Raw genomic sequence first — 27,827 nt, 5'->3', positions numbered from 1 at the left:
AGTTTATTGTGAGGATTAATTGGTGATGTACATATGAACTGTTGAGTCCAGAGTCTAACACGTAGTAAATTCTGCATGACAGTTAGCTCTTGCATTGTTATTATTCTTACTAGAATATTTATTAAAATAATGACCATTATTAAAATTAAACTATACAGTTGCTTGTTATTATTGTGCACACTTCAAAAAGAAGTATGTTAAATCTTTAGTAAGTATTTTGTTTTAATTCATTAATTTCTACTTTTGACTTTATTTTTTCTTCTTGCTTGAATTACATTTGTTTTGTTATTTAAAAAACTTGTATTTTAATTTAAAGTTTCTTTCTGAGAAAAACAATTTCATTTCCAAGAGTTTAGGAGGCAGTGTTCAGGATAGTGGTTAAGCTAAAAGTTTTGACATAAGACTTCCTGATTTTCAGGGCTGGCATCACTTCTAACTAACTGGGCTCCACTTGTGTTCTTCATCTATAATACGTAGACAATAATAATAAGTACTTCAAGGGGTGGTTGGCAACATTAAATTAACAAATACAAGTAAAACGCATAAAGTGGTGTTTGTGGTTCTCATTTAATCGTAACTACTGTATTTTGGTTATTTATATTTTATTATTATTTCTATTGCATTCTAGTTAGACCATGATGTCTACATATGTCTTTTAATGTTTACTTAATATATCAAGTCATACATAGTATGTCCAATCAGCTTTTATAAATATTTGATAGACAATTCAATTAATACCATACTTTATAAGGTTGACATTTTATAATTATTAAAAAAGCCATAAAATTTTGTAATATTCACCTTCTCTACAGCTTTCTTTGGTTTGAATCCTTCAATACCCTGTCCTTTAGCTTGCCTCACCATCTACCAGCTGGAACTCTCCAAGCCTTCCACAAGCCCTCTTTATCATGCCAATTAGATGAGGATAGTCCTCACTCACTATTCACCTAGAAATAAAGTTTGGGAGAATTAATGAGCTCTGTACATGATTTGTGTTGCCATATTGGCATCACAAGATGTTTACTTTAAGGAAGACTGAGCCTATGATATGTTAACAACTGTGCTTTGTAGGTGAAGCTTCTCTTTCCAGTTGAGGTATGTGGTGAACGTACATTAGCAGAAATGGAAGAAATCCCTAATTTCTAGAAAGTGCATATCAGTTGTAAGGCTTTTTCCATGAACACTTAATGAGTTTTCACTAGTATTCAAATGTCAGGCATTAGACCGAATGATTCTTAAGCACCATCTCATTTATCTTATCATCGGCACTTTACAGGTATTACAGCTGAGGCTTAATGAAAACAACTTGTCCAAGAGTAAACAGTTACAAGTGCCAAATGAGAATTAAAACCCAGGTCTGTCTGATTCAAACCTCATGTTCCTAACCTCTGTACATGTTGAGGATAATGAGAAAGGAAGATAAGAACGCACCTGTAGAGTTGTTGTTCTCTATCATTAAGTCAAAAGCAGACAAAGCTATTGAGCAAAACTCTCCAGGGAATGAATCTAAGGCTGGATTAATAATCTAGTCTAGTACCTGATCCTGTGATCATCCCCAGGATTCCAATCAGCAATGTCCAAATGAAGTACAGCATGGCCACTGCAGTGGAAAAGAAGTGATTGGCAATTGGAAGAACAGCACCCATGCTTCATGCAGCCCCTGCCCTTGTGTGGGGTCTGCTTCCTTACTCTTGGAATGTGTCTTGCTCTTGGATGCATCTCCTGCTTGGCCCATCCCAGTGCCTTATGTAGAAGAGGTCCTCAGAAAAGTTACCCACTCATTCGGCATTCATATACTGAATGGCAGCCCTGTGTCAGAAACTGGTTTGCATGGTGGAAATACTGCAGTGAGCAAAACAAAGTACTCCCTAGACTTTACATTCCAGTGGAGGGAGCCAGAGAAAAAAAACAGATACATATAAATACTGTCAAATAATAAGTGCTATGAAGAAAAATAAGTTGCAATGAGGAGACGGAACATTACAGAGCCATGTCATTAGGTAGGGTGGTCGGGGTGGACCTCTCTGCAGAGGTGACATTTGAATACTAGCCTGGACAAAGTAAGGAAATAGACTCTGAATAGTTGGTGAAGAAGATATCAGGGAAAAGAGGCAGCAAACACAGAGGTCTTGAGGCTGCAGAGTGTTTGGAATAAATATTTGGTAAATGCATAAATGACTGATTAGAAGGGTGGGAGTAGATACATAGGAAGTATCTACTGAATTGGGAGGCATAGGGATGAATGGACTGCCCACCAATTCTCTAGCACTCCTGGACACTCCATCTTTCCAAGCCTCTGGAGGTATGGGGAGGCTTCTTGGGGCAATCCCATCATTCACTGGACAAGAAGTGGAGGAAGTGCTACATTATGTACCTAATCACAGGGATAAGAACAGGTGGGGTGGGCGCCTGGGTGGCTCGGTTAGGCGACTAACTTCAGCTCGGATCATGATCCCGGAGTCCCGGGATCGAGGCCCACATCGGGCTCCCTGCTCGGCGGGGAGTCTGCTTCTCCCTCTGACCCTCCCCCCTCTCATGCTCTCTCTCTCTCAAATAAATAAATAAAATCTTTAAAAAAAAAAAAAAACAGGTGGGGTGTTGAGAGACAGAAAGGATATGGGTAAACTGGTCTTCAAATATAAACATTTTAGTGATGCATTTGAAATCCACATTTTGAATGCCAAGGAGAGTGAACAAAAGAACCATCAATTAAGTTTTGAATAGTTACACAATACTAAATGTCACTTTACTTCATAGAGCAATATGTCCAAACTATAAAGTTAAATAGATATAGCTTTGACTTTCTTTAATTCTGGAATAACTTTTTTAGGCATTTAACAGAGAGGTTCAGGAAGAGTATTAGGAGAAAACAGATAATTACATGCCATTCAAACTATTTACGAACATGAATGTTACAAAATTACATAACTGTAATTACACTGAGTGAAGCCGTAATAATGCAATCAAGTGGTTGCATTATTAAAAGTTTTCTTTACAGCAAAGAAGTATAGTTTCTAAAAGAAGCTTATATCTTGAATTTGTAATGAATATCTGCTTATATTGCATTCTGATAATTTATTGAAACTAGTTCTTCCTTTTAAAATAACGACTGCATTGTTTTAGATTAACTTTTGAGCTTTAGGTTTGGTTTGAGGTTTCATCAGTTAATTTAGCATTTTTTGACAAATATTTATAAATTATGTTTAAAGAGAACTTCTATAGTAATAACACATCTCCTATGCATATTTTTATATTGTCTACTTAGTACCATGAGTTGGATTCCTTAACATTCAAATAGAGCCTGATCTTGTTTTCTGATCATCACAGAATTTTGTAGCTGGAGATGGTTTACAGGATTTACTTACCTCTCTGCTAGTCTTTCTTTTTACAAATAAAGAGACAGACTCAAGGGAGAGCAAAGACTTCTTCAGGATCATAGAGCAAGTGACAAAGTCAGGACTCGGACTGGAATCTTTTGATCTCTGGTGTTCTTTCATCCTACTTTAAAAAAAAATGAAAGAGCCATAAGTCCTTTAAAAAAAAGGTACTTGAGAAATTATAATAATCCTATAGAATATGTTCATTTTGAATTTAATTTGGTAGATTTCAATGCAGATCCCCCAACATACTATTAAAAGTTACTTTCAGTAGAAATGTTTATGTTGGAAAGCAAAATTGTCTTTTGTGAGCCCTGAAGAAGGCAGGAAGGTAGATGTCTTGCTTATTTTCAGTTTGCTTACACATGTACACATGGACTCAGTCGTCCAAGCCAATTCATGTTATTCTCTCTGCCTAGAGTGCTCTGCCCACTTCTCTTCACAAAGTTGGCTCCTCCATAGGCTCTCTATTCCCCTGATGACAGAGTCATGGGTGGCTCCCCATTTCCTGATTTTATTGCATTTATTTTCTTCATAATATTCACCTGTGTGTGTCTGCATGTGTGTGTGTTTAGTCATTTATTTTCTTTCATATTTACTAGACTGTAAACTCCAACAAGGCATTTTCTATATCTTTTTGGTTCACTACTACATAGAGGGTCGATAGTTCAGGGAACATATAAGAAGCACCTAGGAAATGTTATATGAATAAATGGCTCCGTGAATAAATGAAATGACTATGTGATTAAGTATGAGAGAGTTGTGATCAAAGTATAGTTTAACAATGGCTTTAGCTTTCAGCCATATTTGACACAACTATAAAAGACGTAGAACCCTTCAAGGCACATTATAATTCCCTGAAATTGTAAATCAAACCTTGAAAAGATCTGTCAGCTAGATGAAGAGTAGTTTCAGCCATTGTCAGTGATTTGTAATGCTTCAGAAGATTAGAAATTCTGCATCTTGGGAAGGAATTTTCTTTAATAACAAACAAACACTGAATTAATACTGCTTCATATTGTTTTATGCTACATCAACGTCTTAAAGTTTTGTGGCAACAGATTTTAACAGATTTTATGAATGTGTAGAGAATTGAGAATTGCATTGAAATACATGTTTTGCAATAAAATGCACATAAGAGAGATGCATGTAACAATCTGTGCATTGGGGGCGTTCTAGTCCATATGGAATCTATCAAACCAGAGTATTAAAGGGATAATTGAATTGAGATCTGCATTTTTTACAAACTGCAATCTAGAAAGATTAGCTGATTTATCAATTTCACATCCTTTTTCTGGAATGTTAGGATATAAATCAGTACATAACTGACTTCTCTCACACCACGAGATACAGAATTTAGGATAACAGAACACAGGCTTCAGGGCCATAGAAACCTGGAGGAAATCACAGCTCCATCATGATCCGGGTCATCTTGACGGTTTCTTTATAAAATAATGATAGTACTACCACCTAATCCATTGTCGTTTAAGTAAGAACTCCTATGTCAAATACCTAGGATAGTGTTTGAACCACAATTGATATTCAATAAATATTAGTGTCCTCTACCTTTTCTTAAATGTCCCCTCTCTTGATATAAGGTCTAATAGGAAATCCACAGTGTTGCTACAAGACAATCTGTTTATTGATCAATTAAAGCTATCAGAATGTCAGTTATCATGACTTAGAAAACTAAGACAAAATACTATAACAACTCAAGTGACAAAATGTATCAGGGAATGCTTCTCAAATTAGAAAGAGAAATAGAAAAAGTATAAAATAGAGGGAGGAGAGGTAGAGAAAGAAGGAAAAGAAAAAGGAAAATGCAGAATGAAAATTTCAAATGTTAGCATAAAATATAATCACACCTAATTTTTAATGTTACTAGCTACAAACAAGAGCTTGTATATATATTATATATAGTTGACCCTTGAACAACACAGGTTTGACTGGATGGCTCCACTTATATGCAGTGTATAATGCATACAACATATAAAATATGTGTTAATCAAATGTTTATGTTATCAGTAAGGCTTCCCATAAATAGTAGACAATTAGTAGTTAAATGTGGGGGGAGTCAAAAGTTATACTTGGGTTTTCGACTGTGCAGGGGATCAGCATCCCTAACCCAAGCACTCTTCAAGGTTTGGCAGTATATATCTCCTTCTAAGTTTCTTATGATCCTTCCAAGTTGTATTGATATGAGCCCATTAATAGATGGCTTTGCTCAGATTTCCATGGTCAAATATTTCAGAAGATAATATTTTGACAGTTGAAAGGCCAGTATTCAGAAGGAAGAGAAAGTATGCCATTTTCCGTGTCATCCAGTTGATGGTGACTGACAAGGGAAGATTTTCTCACCCACTTAGATTTTCCAACCTTTTTAGTTCACATCCATACCCAAAGAGATGGCTCATAATTCAAATGAATAACCACCTTAAATATTGATTAACCAGAAATGTCAACTCTGCCTATTTGAAAACTGAGTGTTTTTAAAATACCAGGTGTTGTGACTGAAAGAAGTATTAAGTCTGTTTTCCTAATGGTTTTATTTTATGAGGGTAAAAAATGCTGTGCTCCAGGAACCAAGTAGTCAGCCATCTTTTTTGGAAAACTGGAGTATAGAGCACTGGAAAAGGCACTGGAAGTTGTGAGAATGATTCTCTCTCCTCTCAGAAATCTTGCATTCTTCTTGAGACACACACACACAAATTTAATGAAGTAAGAACAAAAAGATTTCTTGGAAAAGATAATCCATGGTGTGACTTTTCTGAAAACTGCATTATGAAGGTAGTCCAAGATGGTGTCTCAGGAAGAACCTCCTCCCATTGACAAACCAGATCTACAGCTACATATGGAATAATTCCCACAGAAAAAGAACTGAAAACTAGCTGAATAGCTCTTTCCACAACAAGGGATAAAAGGGCCACACTGAGATGAGTGGGAGAGGCAGAGGCACAGTCTCACCAAAAACCACACCATGGACATGCAAACCACAATAGGGAGGGATCTCATGGGTCCAGAGCTTCTCCCTGAGGAGTGAAGGGTATCCCCACATTGAGCACCACAACCCTTGGGACCTGCAGCCGGAAAAAGGAGGACCAAAAAATGTCTGCCTTTGGAAATAAACTGAGCTTATATCCAGGGGCCTCGGGGGGGGGGGGTCTCAGATACTTATTTTGAAGGGCTTATGCCTAGACTAAATTTCCTGGAACCCAGAACAAAGGCAGCAATTTGAGAGGTGAGTGGAATGTATGTGAAGGGGATTCATTTGCTGATTTTAAAGCATCTGCCAGGGGGGCAAGGACCAAGTGGGACTTTCTTTGGGGAAAGAGGTACTGGTGAGCACCATTTTTGCACTCTCCCTCTACCATGCTAGTGCTGGCAGCTATAGCACTGACACAACTTTGCTAAAGCCAAGGGTGTGGTCCTGCCCCAGCATTCTTTCCTTACATTGCTAAAGCTACAGGCATGTCAGCGCCCTGTGCTTTCTTGGCTTCACTAAAGCTGTGGGTGTACCCCACTCCCAGAACTCTTTCCTAGCCTTGCTAAAATCCCAAGTGTCTATCCCAGTGTACTTCCCCTGCATCACAAAAGCTGCAGACATGCCCTGCTCTAAACACTCTCCTGCAGCATTGCTAAAGCTGGTGGGAAAGCACAGTCCATACATGAGATTCCCCTCAATTACCTGGCTCTGGTGGCCAGAGGGGCTTGTGTTCCTGGGCCCCATGAGACTAACAATTGTAAAGACAATTCTGGGCAAGATACCACACCCAGGGCACTGCACAGACAGCAACAGAAACATCCCCAGTCTGTCTTTGAAAAAGACCCATTTACTTGTCCTGGAGTTTCAACCTGAGATTGGCTTTAGCTTGCCCCATATTTAGAGGCTACAGAGGCACTCTCAGGGAATGTAGGTAGAGAGATGCCATCTTTGTACCCCCCCCATTGCCTTTGCCACAGTTCACTGTGAAAGGAGCTTTTACACTCCACAGTCCTCCAGAAAGCTTATACACTGCCACAGTCCTCCAGAAAGGAATTTATACACTCAACTGAAGCCCTTATTCCTGCAGTTGTCATCCAGGCGATGCCTCCAGATCTCATCTGGAGGCCAGCAGGGTTTATGATTGCTGTTCCACAGGACTATGGCATACTTTAAAAGCTGCTGCCTGAGAATCTGGCTTCCAATCAGCCTGAAACTAAGTCCTAAATGAGATCACACGTTTGGGAACAATGACAGGCATTGGCACACCCTAAACAACTGAGAGCTATTAAGAACAAATCAGGCTACTCAGTCACAAAGGTTTGAGAATCAACCAAGAGCTAGGGTAAGACTCAACAGTAAGGTTTATTTCTCATACAAGACCACTTCTCCAAGACTAGGAGAGGTAGCTGTTTTACCTAATACATAAAAACAAATACAGAGAGTCAAGCAAAATGAGAAAACAAGAATATGTTCCAAACAAAAGTACAAGACAAAAAATCAGAAAAAGACCTTAGTAAGTAAGTAAGACCTTGGAGACAAGTCACCTGATGAAGAGTTCCAAGTAATGGTCATAAAGATGCTCACTGAACATGGGAAAAGAGTGACATCTTCAACAAAGAGATGGAAAATATAAGAAAGCACTAAACAGAAGTCACATACTTAAAGAATAAATAACTGAACTGTGGGTGCCTGGGTGGCTCAGTCAGTTAAGCATCTGCCTTCGGCTTGGGTGATGATCCTGGAGTCCCGAAATCAAGTCATGTATCGGGCTCCCTGCTTAGTGGGTAGCCTCCCTACTCATGCTCTCTGTCACTATCTCTGTCTCTCTCAAATAAATAAATAAAATCTTTAAAAATAAATAAACTGAAAAATACAATAGAATGGGTTCAATGGCAGACTGAAACAGAAGTTTCTAGTGACCTAGAAGACAGAGCAATGGAAATCACCCAAACAGAGAAGTAAGAAGAGTAAAAGAATTTTTTAAAAATGAAGATATCTTAAGATACTTATGGGACAACATCAAGTGGAATAACACTCACATTGTAGTGGTCCAGAAGGAGAAGAGAAAGGGAAAGGGGCAGAAAACTTATTGAAGAAATAGTGGCTGAAAACTTCCTAACCTGAGGAAGGAAACAAATACCCATGTCCAGGAGCATACAGAGTTCCAAATAAAATGAACTTATTGAGATCCACATGTCAAAAGTTAAAGATAAAAGGAGATTCATAAAAGCAGCAAGAGAAAACAACTGTTATATACAAGGGAAGCCCCTTAAGATTATCTGCTGATTTTTCAGTGGAGTTTTGCAGACGAGAAGGGAGTGGCATGGTATCTTCAAAGTGTGAAAGGAAAAAACTTCCAACCAAGAAGGCTCTACCTGGCAAGGTTATCAGTCAGAATTGAAGGAGAGATTAAAGAGATTTCCAGACAGACAAAAGCTAAGAGCTCATTTACGACTAAACCAGTCTTACAAAAAAAATAAAGTTAAAAAGACTTTAAGCTGAAAAGGCACTAATAACAAAAAAATATATGAAAGTAAAGATCTCACCGGTAAAGGCGACTATAAAGTAGAGATAGTAGATTAAACACGTATAAAGCTAATATGTAGGTTAAAAAACAAAAATAGTAAAAGTGACTATAACTGTAATTATTGGTCAGGGGATACACAAAATAAAAAGATGTAAAATATGACAAAAGGATAGTCAAAACAGTTTTTAAAATGTGTTCAAATTTAAGTTGCTACCAACTAAAAATAGACTTATATGTACATATAGGCTGTCATATGTAAACCTCATGGTAAACACAAAGCAAAAAAAGATACACAAAAAATGAGATAAATATAAACATAATTCTAAAGAAAGTCATCAAACCACAGGGACGAGAATAAAACAAGAAAGGAACAGAGAAGAACTACAAAACACACAAAAAAACAATTAACAAAATGGCCTCAAATACATACTTATCAATAATTACTTTAAATGTTAAATGGACTAAATTTTCCAGTCGAAAGACACAAAGTGGGTGAATGTATAAAAAACACGATTCATTTATGTAATTTTCTATAAGAGACTCACTTCAGATCTAAGGACACACACAGACTGAAACTAAAGGATGGAAAAAGGTATTTTATGCAAACCAAAGGAAGGCTGATACAGCTAAACTGATACCAGAAAAAAGTAAACTTGAAAGCAAAGACTGTAGTAAAAAGCAAAGAAGGGTATTTTATAAAGAGGCCAATCCCACAAGAGGTTATAACATTTGTAAACATTTATGGACCCAAAATGGGAAAAGCTAAATATATAAAGCAAATATAAATAGACCTAAAAGAATTGACAGTGATGCAACTAAAGTAAGAATATTAATACTCCATTTACATTCATGGATAAGTCATCCAGAAGAAAATCAATAAGGAAACCTTGGCTTTAAACAACACATTAGAGCAGGTGGACTTAAAGATGTATATAGAACATTCCATCCAAAATAAGTGGAATACACATTCTTCTTGTGTACACATGGAACATTATTTGGAACAGGTCACATGTTTGGTCACAAAACAAGTCTCAATAAATTTAAGAAGACTGATCATAGCAGGGATCTTTTCTGACTACAATGGTGTGAAACTAGAAATCAATTATGAGAAGAAAACAGGAAGTATCACAAATATGTGGCGATTAAATGACATGCTACTGAACAACCACTGGGTCAATGAAGAAATCAAAGGAGAAATCTAAAAATACTGTAAGATAAATGAAAATGGAAATACAATTCAAAATCCATGAAATGCAGCAGAAGTAGTTCTCAGAGAGACGGTCATAGCAATATAGGTCTACCTCATAAAACAAGAAAACTCTAAAATAACAATCTAACTTTATAACTAAAAGAGCTAGAAAAAGAAGAATGAAGCCCAAAGTTAGTAATATGAAGGAAATAATAAAGATCAGAACGAAAAGAAATGAAATAGAGACAAAATAAAACAATAGATCAGTGAAACTAAGAGCTGGTTCTTTGAAAAGATAAACAAATTGACCTTTATCTAGACTCACTAAGAAAAAAGAGGGTTCAAATAAATAATATTGGAAATGAAAGAGAAGTTACACACCTGATACTACAGAAATACAGAGGATAGTAAGAGACTGTTGTGAACAATTACACACAGCAACAAACTGGACAATCTAGAAGAAATGGATAAATTTCTAGAAACGTACAATCTTCTAAGACTGAATCACAAAGAAACAGAAAAATCTGAAAAGACTAATTACTAGTAAGAGGATTGAATCAGTAATCAAAACCTCCCAACAAAAGTTCAGGACTAGACAGCTTCGCTGGTAAGTTCTACAAAATTTTCAAGGAATAATTAATACCAATCCTTCTCAAACTCTTCCAAGAAACAGAAGAGGAGGGAACTCTTCCAGACTCATTTTTTCTTTTTCTTTTATTTTCCTTTGTTTTTTAATAATATAATGATTCAGAAATTCAATACATTACACAGTGCTCACCATGGTAAGCGTACTCTTTAATTCCCATCCCCTATTTCACCCATTTCCCCACCCCCACATCCCCTCTGGGAACCATCAGTTTGTTCTCCACAGTTAAAAGTCTGTTTCTTGGTTTGACTCTATCGCTCTCTTTTTTTTTCCCCTTGGCTCATTTGTTTTATTTATTAAATTCCAAATCTGAGTGAAATCATATGGTATTGGTCTTTCTCTGACTGACTTATTTTGCTTATGACAGAGAGATCAAGAATATACATTGGGGAAAGGACAGTCTGTTCAGTAAGCACTTTGGGAAAACTGGACAACTACAGGCAGAAGTATGAAACTGGACCACTATTTTTAAACAATAACATAAAAAAATGTGGATTAAAAACTTGAACATCAGACCTGAGCCATAGAACTCCTAGAAGAAAAAATATGCAGTAAGCTCCCTGAAACAGGTCTTAGCAATGATTTTTTGAATCTGACACCTAAAACAAAAGCAAAAATAAACAAGTGGGACTACATGAAACTAAAAAGCCTCTGCACAGCAAAGGAAACCATCAACAAAATGAAAAGGCCACCTAGTGAATGGGATAAAATATTTGCAGACATATACCTGATAAAGGGTTAATGTCCAAAATGTATAAAGAACTCATACAACTCAATAGCAGAATCCCCCAAATAGTCCAATTAAAAATGGGCAGAGGATCTGAATAGATGTTTTTCCAAAGAAAATAGACACATGGCCTATAGGTACATGAAAAGATGCTCTATATCACTAATCATCAGGGAAATGCAAAGCAAAATCTCAATGAGCTATCTCTTCATACCTTCAGAATGGCTATTATCAAAAAGACAAATATAACAAGTGTTAGAAAGAATGTGGAGAAAGGGGAATCCTAGTGCAGTGTTGAGGTAAATGTAAACTGTAGAATTACCATCTGACCCAGCAATTCCACTTCTGGGTATTTATCTAGAGAAAATGAAAACATTAATTTGAGAAGATATATGCAGCTTCAGGTTCACTGCAGAATTATTTACAATAGCCAAGATAGGGAAACAACCTAAGAGTCCATCAGTGGATAAATAGATAAAAAAAAGATGTGATCTATATATATAAAATGGAATACTATTTGGCCATAAAATAAATCTTACCATTTGTAATAACAAATGCCCCTTAAGGGCATTATGACAAGTGAAGTATTTCAGACAAAGAAATACTATATGATCTCACTTATATGTGGAATTTAAAAAACAAAACAAAAAAAAAATAAGCTCATAGATACAGAGGACAAATAAGTGCTTGACAGAGGCATGAGGTGGTGAGTTGGCAAAATGGGAAAAGGGGGTCCAAAGGTACAAACTTCCAGTTATAAAATAAGTAAGTCATGGGGATGTAATGTACAGCATGTTGGCTGTAGTTAATAACACTATATTGCATATTTGAAAGTTGCTAAGACAGCAAATCCTAGAAACTCTCATCACAAGAAAAAATTTTTTGTAATTGTATATGCTGATGGATGTTAATTAGACTTACTATGATTTTTCACACATATATAAATTGTATCATGTTGTACACCAGAAACGAATATAATGTTATATGTCAATTATACTTCAATCTATAAAAGTATGAAATATGAGGGGAAAATCTTAGGAAATTTATTTTTATGTTTTTGTGACTTCTATAGATCATCTGCATACCTTCACATAATTTGCCTTAACTTCAAGACACACTAGTATATTCCAGTTCAGTTTAATTCCGGTGCTTATTACCCAGAATTACTACAAACCCCATGAGTTAACAGTATAGTCCCCATCAAGACTGCCCTCACTTCAGATGCCAGCCCCAAGTTCATAGGCCTCCAGGCTATCTACACTTCTGACCAATTTGCTACAAATGAGGGGGAATTCCTCCTACCTCCTTTAGGTTTGATAAATTACTAGAATAACTCACAGAACTCAGGAAATTTCTGTCCTTATTAGAAAGGATACAAATCAGGTCAGTCAAATGTAGAGACCCATAGGACAAGGTCTAGAAGAACCCTAAACACAGAGCTTTATGTGCTCTCTTCTCATGGAATCCAGGTACAGCACCCTTTTGGTTTATCGGAAGATCCACCTACCATCATTTTCCAGGGTTTTTACTGGAGAATCATTATGTAGAAATGATTCACTCCGTGGACACATGACTGAACTCAGTCTCCATCCCCGCCCTTCCCTCTAGATCAGGCTGGTTTAATGCACAATTCTCTAAATACATGGTTGGTATTTCAGGTGATAGCCCCTGTCTTTCCTCTTCTTGTTAACATAATCTCAAGTGTGAGCCATGGGCCCACTATGAATAACAAAGGCACTCCTCTATCATTAAGGAAATTCCAAGGATTTAGAGGTTGTCTCCCAGGAATGAGGTACAAAGACCAAATTCTTCTCTATACAATACACGCTTTCTAAATTGTTGTACTACCTTTTTATGAAAAATAATATACCTTTAAGCCAAAGTTCTTTTTTTTTTATAAGAGCCTGTGCAGGTTTTCCCATAATTGCTTCAAAACTATGTATATAAAATGTTATTGTTGCCAAGATATACACTCTCATGGATCATTAAAATGAGTATGTCCATATTAATTATGCAATTGTATACACACATAAATATATTTATGTATGTGGATATGTGTATACACACACATTTTCCTAAAATAGTTGTATATATAGTTTGGGTACTCTTTTTCTCTAAACGAATTTTCTAAAAACTGTATCTTTGAAAGGATAATAGCAGTAAACTTTCTAGTATACTTGCTAAGAAAGAGTAACTATTTTGTAGTAATTTTCTGTGGATAGTCCCTGGAAACATATTAGTTAGGCTCAAAGAGGTAATGTTATTTGATGGTATGTTACATCATCTAAGAAAAATTTCTGCATAAGAGAATTTTCCACACAAGATTCTTCTTAAATTTTGTTTTAACATTTTAATGGAACTCTATGGTATATTTTGACCATTTATTACATAGAGCAAATCAAGCATCACTTAATCATTTTCCAGAATCATCATCTGTTTTTGAATTATGCTGTTATATCCTTGGCAACACATTCAATTCAAGCATATTGAGCTCTTTTTCCATTCTAAGAGATCCAGAAATTATCAGGTCTGAACCTTACAGTTTTTTTCTAATTTCTCCTTTGCTATCAATTCTTGCTGCTTTCAATTTCCTGTGGCAGTATTTCCTGCCCTGCCCTTATTGCCTTCAGAATTAGCCCATGATATGAGTTGAGGAGATGTGAGGACCCAGTGACCCTCCCTCTAGAGTCACATGCACAGTCTACCAGGAATTGTTTCCTGGTGGCTATTTCACTGGCTCAGGGGCTGCAAATTCCAGGATGTTTGACATTTGGAAACTGGACATCCAGGTAAGTGTGGTTTTATTCTCAAAAAGTGGAACATTTTACAAGGAACTACTGTATTCCCTTACAAATGAAACATTATGAATTAGAGTTCTAAAAAGCTTTTGAATAAAGGATTCATTTTTTTTTCCTTACTGAAGCCACTTCAAGTATTTGGAGGGTTTTTGTTTTATCGGTAAATATATCGTCTTAAAACTTTAATGTCATTGTGTCAGATCCAGGTATTATATTTAGGATTGAATTTGAATAAAGAATAGATCACTCTTCTAAAGTTAGCAGCATAGTTTCCAAAAAAGGTAAAATTTATTGGAATTTCAGACTCAGATTAAGAAACAAATCTAATTACATTTAAAATGTTGTCAGTGTTTTTAAACATGTCTTCGAAATTAACCAGTGATAGTCAACTTATTGGGCACATTATTTTTTTCCAAAAATAATTGCTTCTAAAGCATATATCCAAGTCCAAACACTGTTGATTAAGTAAACTACTTATATGTCTTATAAATGCAAGTATCTCCCAAGAATACTTGATTTTAATTTTGTAATATGTATCTGAGAAAGACAAACACTTTGACACCTGTGTATTATATGCATACTAAGTTGTTCTCCTACTTGTTTTGTTTTCACTGCATTTAAGTTACCATGTGAATTTCCCATCATGTACTTCATTTCCCTTGTAAGCCATTGCTAGTTTAATTTTCTAAAACAGTAGCATTTAGAATTCTCCATTGAGCTTATTTGCTGAGTGCATTCTTCCTATTTTTTTTTTTTTTACTATAACCCACTTAGCAGCAATGCCACTATAACACTATGGACAGGACTCTCTTATGATATATATCACATTATATTGTGATTGTTTACATATTTAACTCCACCTTCATTTATGATGCCTAAAGGATATGAAGCCATGCTTCTGTCATTTTGTGTAATTTCCATCTCAACATCATGGTTGGCAGTAGCTACTGAGGACATGGTATTTGAACAAGAGAGCTAATGGAAGCCTCAGTTCTCTGGTTCTACACTCCCCCTCCTCCTTTTTTTTTTTTCTATTTGTCATCAGGTAGTGACTGTCACCAGCACCTAAGAAAGCTTTCTCTAGGGTCACTTAGCATTTTTGTGACAAATTTCCCCAGCAGCATCTCAGTGTGAAGATAATGAAAATAGTTAAGCCAGAAAAGCTATCTCATAGTTTGAAGTCTACTTCCTTCTCCTAAGGTTTCTGCATTACATATGGATCTTGTCTTTTCAAAAATTTCTCTAGAGTACCTTCAGATAACAAAATTATAGTTGTTTGAAATAGTATTTCATATAGTTGTGAAAACAACTAAATGCTGTATATACATTTTAATTAGAAAATCATCTAGATAAAAGGTAACATTTAAAATGTCATTAAACAATATCACATAGTTGTAGCATGAGATTATTTCTGTTATGACATTTCTCTGTTCTTAAAAGTAATTTATCAAATTCATAAAACTCAACACCATTTTACTGTAGGCCAGTTATATCTCAAAAAGTCTTTTTTTTTTAAAAAAGGAGAGATAGTGGTTGGTTGATTTTTAAAAGAAGAAGGACAAGAATGTATCACATACCTTGCTCTCGGCCCAGTCTCTACTACAACAGTAATACAAAATGTTCATAAGAACGTAGAGTTTTTACTCCATTATGTTTCCAAACTTTCCCGTGTGTTGTGTAGTGTATCAAGCTCTGATAAAGTAGTTTCATTGAATTAGTGGCGATACCTATTGAAAATAGGAAGAGAAAAGGGACAAATGTATTGACTTTTAATTTCTGTGATTCCAACCCTGTTCAGTTGGCCTTTGGGAGATAATTAGTAGATTATCTGAGGCCAATCAGATTTGGCTTTCAGTTTCCAAACAAAATTATTGCAAAGGATTTGGTCACTATGAGCCCATCCTCTTGTCGTCCTTGATCTTGGGCTTTGGATCCAGTGCTCTTAAATATATAAACCTTCACACACACACACACACACACACACACACACACACACACACACACACACACTCGCTTACTTTGGCAAATTTATCAAAGCCTAGATATGCAGCCTCTAGGAAATTATTTTAGGCTCTGGCTTTTGCCTGGCTGGGCAGTCACTGATGCTACTCCAACAAATCTGGTTCCTGCCTTCTGCCTAGTTGGGCAGGATCTGATGCTGCCTTGGATAATCTTTATTTAGAGTCCTAAAGAAGAATGTTTCATGTTGATTTTACCCCCACTGGCTATTTGGACATTTGTTTTCCATCAGTAATGGCCATCTGGATCTGTTTTAAATATGTATCAGATATTTCACCACTTTTTCTCAAGCTCTGTCTTAATGACATGATAGAAATGGCTTCACTTGGTGAAACAGTGCATTTTCTCTCCCAAGAATACTACTTTTGTGCATCATGATCTGGGCCTTCCTTCAGGAAGGTAAGTATAAAACATTTAAGTGGCAATAGAGCTCAAAGAACCAAACACATTCTTTAAGATTGTGTTAACATACAGAATTGATTTGGCCCTTGACTGCACACACCAGACAGTCCAGGCTGGTTCCACTGCCTTAGAGAAGGCAGAGGTGTAGGGATTCTGTAGAGATTGGTGACATCTTTCCCCACACCCCTATAAGCTCTCTGCCTCTCCCTTGCTTCAGTGCATATTCACCAGCCAGAGACGGAGGCCCCTGTGGTAGTAGCCAAACAAGCATTTTATCTATGCTGATAATAGCTTTCAAGTCATCTCTCCAAAAGAATCCTGCCATGCCCCCCAGGAGGAAGTGAGCCTGCAATATCCCCATTCACGACTAAACTCATTTCCTGACACTTAGCGTCTTCTCACACCACATGACTCAGTTCTCTTGAGAGTTCTTCTCTCACCCTAACAGCAGGCACTCGGCATTGCCATTATGTATTTACTTCTTTGTCTCCCTAGAAGCGTACTAGGAATTCTTACAGAGGTAGGGATCTTGTCCTATTCGGCTCTGTACCCCCAGCACTTACCACAGGGTATGACACATGAGAGTACCCAACACATGCAGTAGGATCGACAGAAGAGAGGGATGAGTGCAAAGCAAGCAGAAACAAAATTTTAAAGTGCTAAGTACTCCCAGCCGAATTAGTCCTTACGGAATTTAGCTGCTTTTATTCCAGTCTCTGAACCCTGTTCTTTCACTTAATAGACTCTTATATTAATAACCAGATTATCTGGTTTGTACTGCTTTGCCAAGAACTACTGTGATGAAAGTCCAAACTAGTGAATGATCTATTTGCTTCTCAAATGTACTTGAAAGGAATTTCTAGCCTTAGATTAAGTTTCATATAATGGTATAAAATGGTGAAAATTGTACTGTGAGTGGGATTGATGACCACATAATGAAGGGTACAGATCCTAAGAAAGGAGTGAGGATCCAGTGTAAAGCTGTTTAAAGGTGACTCAGGAAATCTGTTAGAACAGAAAAATGCCATGTCCCTGTATTAGGAATTCTCTATCCTGTATGTGAGGAAATCTGAGAATAAGAGTCTATGTGGAGTCTATCTTCTAATCTCAATTAGTCTTCTAATATCAGAAAGGCTTTAAAGTAATTATCTCACATTTTGCTTCTTTAGCATCATCCTTCTATGCAGAAAAGAATGCTCTGCTACCCTTGTCTATGAAGGACTTCCTTGGTAGAGGAAAGTAGCTGGAAGAGACATCCTTAGGCTCTTTACACAGCTCTAGATGAACAATTTGCAGTAAGTTTGAAATGCTTCTAAAAACTGACCACAGTACGGTGCTTGAGTAATAGCAGTAGCCCTCCTCCAGTTGAAAAGTGCCTTTTGGATAGGGACTATAGCTTTTTCACTCTAGGTAAACACATAATGATAATGGGGCACAGTCAAGCAACCGACGCTTGGTTTCAGCCAGGTCATGATCTCAGAGTCATGAGAGTGAGCCCTGCATCAGGCTCCACATTCAGCATGGAGTCTGCTTGAGATTCTCTCTCTCCGTCTCCCTCTGACCCTCCAGCACATGCTCTCCCTCTTTCTAAAATAAATAAATCTTAAAAAAAATAATAATGATGGTGATGATAATAACAGATAGTAGATAATACTTATTTGAAAATGTGCATGTTTTAAATATGTAAATGTGTGTGTGTATTATCCTGTGCTGGGTTTTGAACATGTAATTTAATCTATTCTCTCAGCAACGCCAAGGAGGAGTTACCCTTGTTATTTCCAAATTTTGGATGAGGAAAGGTAGGTTTAGTGAGGTTAAATAACTTGCCCAGCTCACATAGCTAGTAAATGGCAGAGCTGGGGTTTAATAAGCAATGAATATGTGTTCAATTGATGGCCTTTGAGGGAAAAAAAAAAAAAAGTCTTGCTTAGTAAGATTCTGTTTTCTCAGAGATCTCAACCAACAGGGCCTCTGCCACATCTGTTCTTATTTGGAGTCTCAGCCTATATATTTTTGTCAAATACAAACCATGCTTCTCCTTTCTGTGATTCTTGTCCAAACTCCTTGCCCTCTGTAGGCCATTTTCTTTTTCAGTCTGTTCATTTTGCTATTACTTTATTAGATAATCTCAGCCCTAAGAAACAGATTTGAGAAAAGTAGGTAAAACTGGTTAATGAAAAAATCATTATTTTTAAACAAGGCTCATAATGACAGATTTAAATTTTTTTGTTATGTATATTCCTTTCATGAGTAGCTTTACATATAAATCTTGCATACTCAAACTATTTCCCATAGGAAACATGGCAAAATACCAAGATTGCAAATGTTAGTACTTTCAGTAGTTTAGAACTTTTCATCTAAGTTACCCTCAAAATTAGACATAAGCCCTTAGAACCAGTCCAGGATTCAGTGTTTTAGGCAGATAATCATACCATTATCTGTATAAAGCAAAAAGGATTAATACCCATTGTATCCTTTTTATTCTTCTTTACCTGGCAATCTGATCAAAAGATGATTCACCAATCTGTACCCCTCACTCCCTTTGAGCCCTGGCTCACAATTCATCTCTAGAAAATCTTTCCTAATTAACTATATTCTGCTCTGATCAGCCTTTTGCTTTATACACTTTCAGTATGATTTGGCACCCAGGTTGTGGGGAACAGAAAAGGATAGAACACCATTTTTGCAGAGACATAGTTTTAAATGAATGTGTGCTTCTATTGCAATCATAAGTGCATTGATTTTAAATATACATATATGGGGGCACCTGAGTGGCTCAGTCAGTTAAGCATCTGACTTTGGCTCAGGTCACAATGTCAGGGCCCTGGGATCCAGCCACGACCTCAGCATTCTGGGGTCACGTTGGGCTTGGCCCTCAGCTTCTCCCTTTCCCTCTCCCTGTGCCCCTCCTCCCTGCTCGTGCTCACTTTCTCTCTCTCTCTCTCTCTCTGTCTCTTATTCTCCCTCTCAAATATTTTTTTAAATTTTATTTTATTATGTTAGTCACCATACATCATTAGTTTTAAAATATTTTAAAAATAAGTAAATAAACAAACGTACATTTATATAATGTGTATACGGTTCTCCTGCTCTGTTCTCAAGCACTGTTGCTACTGTGGTCATGCTCAATATTGTGCTGGCCCCAGAGCTAAGCCCCTGCTTACTTATCAGCTCTTTTGGTGCTTTCTCCTGTGCTTCAGAAGCGGCAAGCTAGTGAACTGTTGATAGAGGGTTAACTTCACCCTCCTCAACTCCTCCACTGAAATCTGCCTTCTTTGCTTTCTAGTAGATAAAAAAGGCTAAGTTATTAAAACTCAGGGATAAGTTTCCCTCTTAATTATCATGGTGACAACTGACCTTTTCCTTTAAAGTATCATGTTTAATTCATTCTTTTAGAGACTACTAATTTTAGTTGTATCTTTCTTATTGCTTCTGTCTAATAAATTCTGACATGGAGGATACTGAGCCAATGTTATATTTATATTCAGTGAACATTTAGTTTAACATTTCGGTTATTTGCCTATACTCTTTGACTTGATTTTCTGCCCTGTAATGATCCAATTTTCTCCACCTCTTGCGCTTGTAGCAATAAGAAAAACGTCATGTTGTGTTTTCACCCCTTCCATAACAGCATGCTTATTTCTGAAAGTGTCAGACTTCACCACTGCATGCCTTTGGCTAGTACACGTAAATTACCAACCACTGAATTTAATGAACTATTACATCTTTATGTTTTTCAGTATTAAATATAAACATCCAAACTGCGAGCCACACTCAAATGTATGGTACACTTTGTTACATCATCTGCTGTCAAGAAATGTGACTTTGTTATTGCCCCTTTGGGCATCTCTGTCCTCCCTATATCAGAGACAGCAGAAGGCAGCACCTTCTCAAGGCAAAGAAACCTTCAGAGCCCCCTTCCTGCCTAGTTGAAGGCTCAAGGTTCCAATTTTATTTTATTTTTTTTAAGATTTTATTTATTTATTTGAGAGAAAGAGAGCATGAGCAAGAGAGATAGGGAGAGAGAGCACAAGCAGGGGGAGGTGAGGGGCAAGGGAGAGGGAGAAGCAGACACCCCGATGAGCAGGGAGCCCAATGCAGGGCTTGATCCCAGGACCCTGGGATCATGACCTGAGCCGAAGGCAGATGCTTAATCAACTGAGCCACCCAGGTGCCCCATCAAGGTTCCAATTTTAAAAGACCAAAATGGAAGAAGAGGACCCAAGCATAGTGCAGGAAGGTATAGCCATCCTGTGTGGATATATTGAGCTGCACCATGCCTCCAGAATCTGGTCCTTTTTACTGACCCATGGGTAGCACCCATCCTCAAGCTCACAGGATGGCTACTCTACCTCCAAGCACTGTATCAGTATTTCGGAGCAGGGAAAATGGTGCAGAGGGAAGGGGCAAAGCTGCCTTCTACTAGACTTTGCCTACTATTAAAGAGCTTTCCCAGAAGCCCACCCAGTTACTTATATTTATATCTCTTTGAGAAGAATTAGCCTTAAGAGACTGGACATAGACATTTTTAGTTGATCTATTGCCACCCTGAGCAAAACCAGGTTTCTTTTGATGAAAAGGGAGGGAGAAATGGATATGGAATAAGCAAATAGTGGCTGCTTCAAGGATAAGTCTCTACAAAAATGTCAAGCTAACCTTGACCGACTTCCAACTAAAACAATAATTAGGAAACTGGCATTATGTGTCTATAGCCTAACTTCAGGATTTAAGTGTTGAAGTGAAACTTAGCAGCATGTAAAGAAAATTAATATTTTTCACCACTGAAAAAAATATTTGGAGACTTTCTTCAGCCCAGCTCAGGAGTAGAAAAATAAATCTAAGAAATGTTTTAATTTTGAAAATACTCTACAAAAATATCTGGTGATTTTTCTACCAAGAAAATATCTTCTCTTTTGAAGGTTCCCTATTACATAAAATGGGATTAGGTAATAGGAAGTAGTCATGGGACTCTAAAAGCTTCTTCTCAAGATTCCTTCCATTCAAAAAGACCTGAATAGAAAGATAAACTGATAGCATTTTATCAGATGCACACAGCCATCTTGTTCATGTACCGGGGTCATTCAGTCTTCCTGGCAGGATGTTCAGGCAAAACACTTGAGTATTTTCCTTACTGGTATGTTCCACCTGTGTTGGGTATTTTCCAACACTGATGCGATTCAGTCTAGTTCGATGCTGAGAGTGTAAAAATAACACCAAATCCGATGGACTATCACTTTGAGAGCATTTATTTTTGTTTTATTCAGTTTATGCACTAATTCAGAAAGTGCCTGAGCATATGATTAAGCAGAGCAGGCAGCTGCCAGTGTGATGAAATCTGGGAACTACAGGAAAGACCGCCCCCACAGACATGCCGTTTCAGTCGTGTTGAAAGGAAGGGCTGCGAAGGCATGTTAGCTAAGCTCATACTGTCCCTAAAGAGAGGAGTTAGTTTCAAATTACTGTTCTATAACTGCTAATATCTTAGAGTAAAAGAGTGTATCAAATAATTTGGTACAGGCATTTAGGATCGAGGTGGAACCCAAGACAGATAAATTCTAGTAGGTGTAAAGGCAAAGTCTAAAACAACATAGAGATGGGGCACTAGAGCAGGGACCCCAGCCCACCTGGAAGTAGAGCTAAACATGCCCAAAGTAAGAATCTCAAAGCGAATGGAAAGGTACCAAGACACACTGTCTGCCTCACGCTGTTGCCCTGAAATTTCCTGGGATGCTATGGCCTTTATCAGAGGGGAGAAATTTCCTTATTTGTGATAAGCACCATTTGACAACTTTTTATTCATAAAATTGTTATACATGAAAACCAAGGTTAACTAAAAATTAAATAATTTCAAAAAAGAATAGTCATTCAGTTCACAAAATCCTAATGTATTTTAAGAGCCCAGTAAGATAAATGCTGGAATATATAGCTAATATATTATTATCAGTAGAGGTGAACCCTAAAATCATTGCAACACTCCTGCCTAGATTATCATTATAAAGTACCATACCCTGTTATAGTTAAAGCTTCAAAGTGAATGAAATAAATGTGCCCTTTTGCTACATAATTTGTATTTCAACGCTACCTAATTTATGTTAATGTCTAAATAGGTTAAGCACCTATGTTTATAACATAGTTCCAAAGAAGAATTATCTGTTAACTCATACAGGATTTGTACTATCTGTGGTCATTAGTGAGCAGGTTGACAAATTTTTAAGTATTGCTGATAAGATCAGGTTAAACACATACTGTGAATTTTTTTAGTTTGGATGAGTATTTGAAAAGTATTTTTAACATTGAAAAATGTCGCTGTTATTCTCCTTCAGATAGTAACCAGTATGTATCTATAGTAGTTCCTTTTACATTGCTCTAATTCCTGTTCAGTTCAAAACCACAAATGTATCATTGAGATCTACTATGAGCAAGACAGACATTGTTTTAGGAATTGTAGAAACTGTAGTGACAGGAACACATTTGCTTCTCTCAACATATTTAGAATCTAAGTGGGTGATGAAATAAATATAACCAACCAGAATATAAGGGAAATAGTTCAAATCTATAAAATTGAGGGGCTTGGGAAAGGCTCAGTTCATAGGTGGCATCTATGATAGGCACTGAAGGCTGCTCAGGGTGCTAGTAATGAGAGATTGATGAGAGAGGCCATTCTAGATCAAGAGAATCGGCACATAGGTATTAGGAATATTCACTTAAGAATGTAGAGTCCAGTTTGTAGGAGTGTGATATACAGGCAGTTAGAGAAGTAGTTCTTATTACAAGCACTTTTTTTTATTATGTTATGTTAATCACCATACATTACATCATTAGTTTTTGATGTAGTGTTCCATGATTTATTGTTTGCATATAACACCCAGTGCTCCATGCGGCATGTGCCCTCTTTAATACCCATCACCAGGCTAACCCATCCCTCCACCCCCCTCCCCTCTAGAACCCTCAGTTTGTTTCTCAGGAAAGTCTCAAATAGGACAAGCAATCCTAAAATTTGTATGAAAACACAAAAGAACCTGAATAGCCAAAGCAGTCTTGAGAAAGAAGAACAAAGCTGGAGGCATCATGCTTCCTGATTTCAAACTATATTACAAAGCTCTAGTAATCAAAACAGTATGGAATAGGCATAAAAACATAAATATGGATCAATGGAGCAGAACAGAGAGCCCAGAAATCAACCCACACATATACGGTCAATTAATTTATGGCAAAAAAGCCAAGAATGTACAATGGGAAAGTAGCCTAGCCTCTCCAATAAATGGTGCTGGGAAAACTCAACAGCCACATGCAAAAGAATGAAACTGAACCACTATTTAATATCATACAAAAAAATAAAAATGGATTAAAGACGTGAATTTAATATCTGAAACCATAAAACTCCTAGAAGAAAACATAGGTAGCAAGCTCCTTGACATTGGTCTTGGAAATTAGTTTTTGGATTTGACACCTAAAGCAAAGGGAAAAAAAAATGGAAAAAGAAACAAATGGCACTATATCAAACTAAAAAGCCTCTGCACAACAAAAGAAACCATCAACAGAGTAAAAGGCAGCCCACTGAATGGGAGAAAATATTTGCAAATCAAATACTAAATAAAGGCTTAATATCCAAAATATATAAAGAACTTCTACAACTCAACAGCAGAAACACAATCCAATTACAAAATGGGCAGAGGATCTGAATAGACATTTTTCCAAGGAAGACATGGCTAACAGGGACATGGAAAGATGCTCAACATAACTAATCATCAGGGAAATGCAAATCAAATCCACAATGAGATATCCCCTCACACCTGTCAGAACGCTATTATCAAAAAGAGAGAAATAATAAGTGTTGGTGAGAATGTGGAAAAGAGGGAACCCTTGTGTTCCCACTGTCAGTGGGGATGTCAATTGGTGTAGCCATTATGGAAAACACTATGGAGATTCCTCAAAAAATTAAAAATAGAATTACCATATAATCCAGCAATTCCACTTTGGGGTATTTATGCAAAGAAAAAGAAAACACTAATTCAAAAGTATATATGTATTATCCATGTTCATTGCAGCATTATTTATAATAGCCAAGACATGGAAAGAAGCTATATGTTCACTGATGGATGAATGGATAAAGAAGGTATGGTGTGTGTTTGTGTTTGTGTGTGTGTGTGTGTGTGTGTGTATACATAAATGCATTCATATTTATATGTGTGTGTGCACATACACATACATATAATGGATTATTATTCAGCCATAAAAGAAGAATTAAATCTTGCCATTTCTAACATGTATGGACCTTGAGGGCAATATGGTAAATGATATAAGCCAGACAGAAAAAAATAAATACCATATAATGCAGTTATATGTGGAATATTGAATGGAGCACTGGGTGTTATGCGCAAACAATGAATCATGGAACACTACATCAAAAACTAATGATGTAATGTATGGTGATTAACAACATAAAATTAAAAAACAAAAACAAGCTCATGAATATAGAGAGCAGACTGCTAGTTGCATGAGGTGGGGGTTAGAGGGTGCTGAAATGGGTGAAGGGAATGGAAAGGTACAAATTTCTAGTTATAAAATGAATTTAAGTCATAGGGATATAGTGTACAGCATGGAGACTATAGTTAATAACTATATTAGCTAAACACTGTATTGAATATTTGAAAGCTAGGAGAGTGGATCTTGAAAGTCCTTGTCACAAAAAAAAGAATTTGGTAACTATGTATAGCAATAGATGTTAACTGGACTTACTATGGTGATCATTTTGCAATGTATATAAATATCCAATTATTATGTGATACCTGAAGCTAATATGTTATGTCAATTATACCTCAATAAGAAGAAAGTATATATTTAACTGTTTATAGGACCACCTTGTTACGGCATACATTCCTCTGGGCTCTAAAAGAATGTTTCTTTTTATTTATGTATTATTAGAGTGGATAGATTTGGGGACTGTTTCCAACACATGTCTTAATAAGCAAATGATAAAGCCATTTTATATCTTTAAACTGATTCCTGTATCCCCTCAGATTATGCTTTCCATTGTCCACTTTTTAGGCCTTACTTTGATTCATCTCACTTCCAGTGATCTAGGGCCAAACAAAACTTCTCAAGACACATCTATATTTTTCCTCATGACCATATATGTGATTCCACATAATCTAATCCTATTCCTCCTTGATTTGTGTAGACTCAGAATGAGATCATGTCTGGTCTCTTAGAGATCATAACTGTTCTAAGACTTAGTTATACTGAGTTACTCTATACTGAGTCATAACACATTCTTAGGCCGCCTGGGTAGTTCAGTCAGTTAAGCGGTCTGCCTTTGGCTCAGTTCATGATCCTGGGGTCCTGGGATCGAGTCCCACATCCGGCTCCCTGCTTGGTGGGAAGCCTGCTTCTCCCTCTGCATCTCCCCCTGCTTGTGTGTGCTCTCTTTCTCAAATTAATAAGATCTTAAAAAAAAAAAAAGAAACATTCTTAAAACCGTACCCCCAAGATATTTATGTTATCATTGGCAGGACTGTCATGCACTGAAAGTCTTTACCACAACACTGAATTCAACACACAAGACATTATCAAGTATTCTCAGATTCATCTGAGTAATGAATTATAGCAGTAGTACAGAGAAAGGATTTTGAGCTTTATAAACCATCAAGAGAAAAAAGTCATTCACCAAAACTGTAAAGTTTTTGAAAGAAAGGAAATGTTCTCCTTTGTTCTCCCTCCATCCCAATTAAAGGAACAGGAACATAGTGTTAAATATATCAAGAATTTACTTATTGTCTGAAAATTTAATATCTTTATTTGGCTTTTTCTGAGCTGAGCTACAACCAATATGTGTTTTAAAGAAGTTTGTTGTTTATTTGTAGGTTCACGCCGGTTATGTGACACACTATGAAAATATTTTCTCCCTGTTCTGGGTTCTGGAGCAGCTTCTTCAAAAGGAAACCAAAGAAGGCAACACATCAAGTGTAGGGCATGATGATCAAGAAATCAAGAAATTTCTTCAAAAGCATGATGAAACTATTTTCCAACTCTCTGATGCGTTTCCTTTATTCACTTTTTATTTATGGAGACTGGGCATTCTCTTGAACTCAGTAGAAACTGTTGAAAGTAACTCACTTCCTTAGCAATTTACTAAATGTCAGAAGCATACTGAAGTATGAAGATCTTCTGCTTAAAAGATTTTCAAGTATATTTTTTAAATGAGCATTTTAAATGGATCTCTAAATATAATCATTCAATAGGTTTAAATTGTATATAAAAGATTATGAGTCCTATTTCTATACTAGAATCAGTCAGTTTCAGTTGAGAATGTCCTTATTTCCATGTAACTGTATTTTACAATATGTTACTCAATATAGTCTAGCTCTATTATTCTCTATAATGGACCATTAATTGTCTATCTCATAAACAGTATTTACATTTTAAAAGATTTACATGTAATAGATAGTAAAAGGCAACAGAAGAGATCTTAAAGGTTTTGTTACTTTATCAAAACAGTCTCTAAGTGGTTATAAATGAAATTTTTAAAACTTTGTTCTTACATAGTTTCATTTACACCTTTGTCTATCATCTTAGAGGATGATTCTTTAACATTTATAAACAAAATGGCCCTCAATTTCATAAAATCAAATTATTTGTTAAGTCCTTTGAAAGTACGAATTCATTGTTTAAAATGTTTGTTTTTCAAGTATTTGTTTTGATTCTGTTTATTATGTATAATATTCCGGTTATTGTTAAAATGTAGTTAAGTCATGTATAATTATATCATTAAGGATATTTTTACAAATCTAACATCTGCCCAGAAATATACTTATTGAAAGTATATTTATACTTATTAAATGTATTAGTTGAATTTGCCAGTTACACAGTTTCATTGACTTTATTTCGATTATTAAATTCATAACCAACAAGCTTAATGAGTACACATTATGTACTTACCTATAGTGCAATTTAGGACACAACAAATACAAATTTACTTTATTATTTATGTGTGATATTGTTTCATAAGTTAATTACCATTCCTAAATGCCATTGGTATTTTAAAAAAATGTATATAAAATCATATCATCATCTGCTATGGTTATTTTTGGAATTATTTCTGCTTTGTAGAAAAGAAAGCCTTTTTTATAAAACTCAATGTATATATCAGTCACCTATTA

The 27,827-nt window shown here is 36.3% G+C and overlaps 1 protein-coding gene across 1 annotated transcript in view; it reads left to right on the top strand.

The window, feature by feature from the left end:
- Positions 1-26,792, top strand: part of MEI4 (meiotic double-stranded break formation protein 4) — a 196,850-nt gene extending 170,058 nt beyond the window's left edge. The window contains exon 4 of the mRNA XM_028108085.2: positions 26,532-26,792. Coding sequence (XP_027963886.1) covers positions 26,532-26,792 — 261 coding nt within the window. The remainder of the gene's footprint in view (positions 1-26,531) is intronic.
- The last annotated feature ends 1,035 nt before the right edge of the window (positions 26,793-27,827 follow it).

This window comes from Eumetopias jubatus, unplaced genomic scaffold, assembly GCF_037043125.1.
Source record: "Eumetopias jubatus isolate StellerSeaLion01/CBP00866 unplaced genomic scaffold, mEumJub1_p1.0 scaffold_6, whole genome shotgun sequence".
In the NCBI taxonomy this organism is placed as follows: Eukaryota; Metazoa; Chordata; class Mammalia; order Carnivora; family Otariidae; genus Eumetopias; species Eumetopias jubatus.
This window is presented reverse-complemented; position numbering and strand designations above follow the sequence as displayed.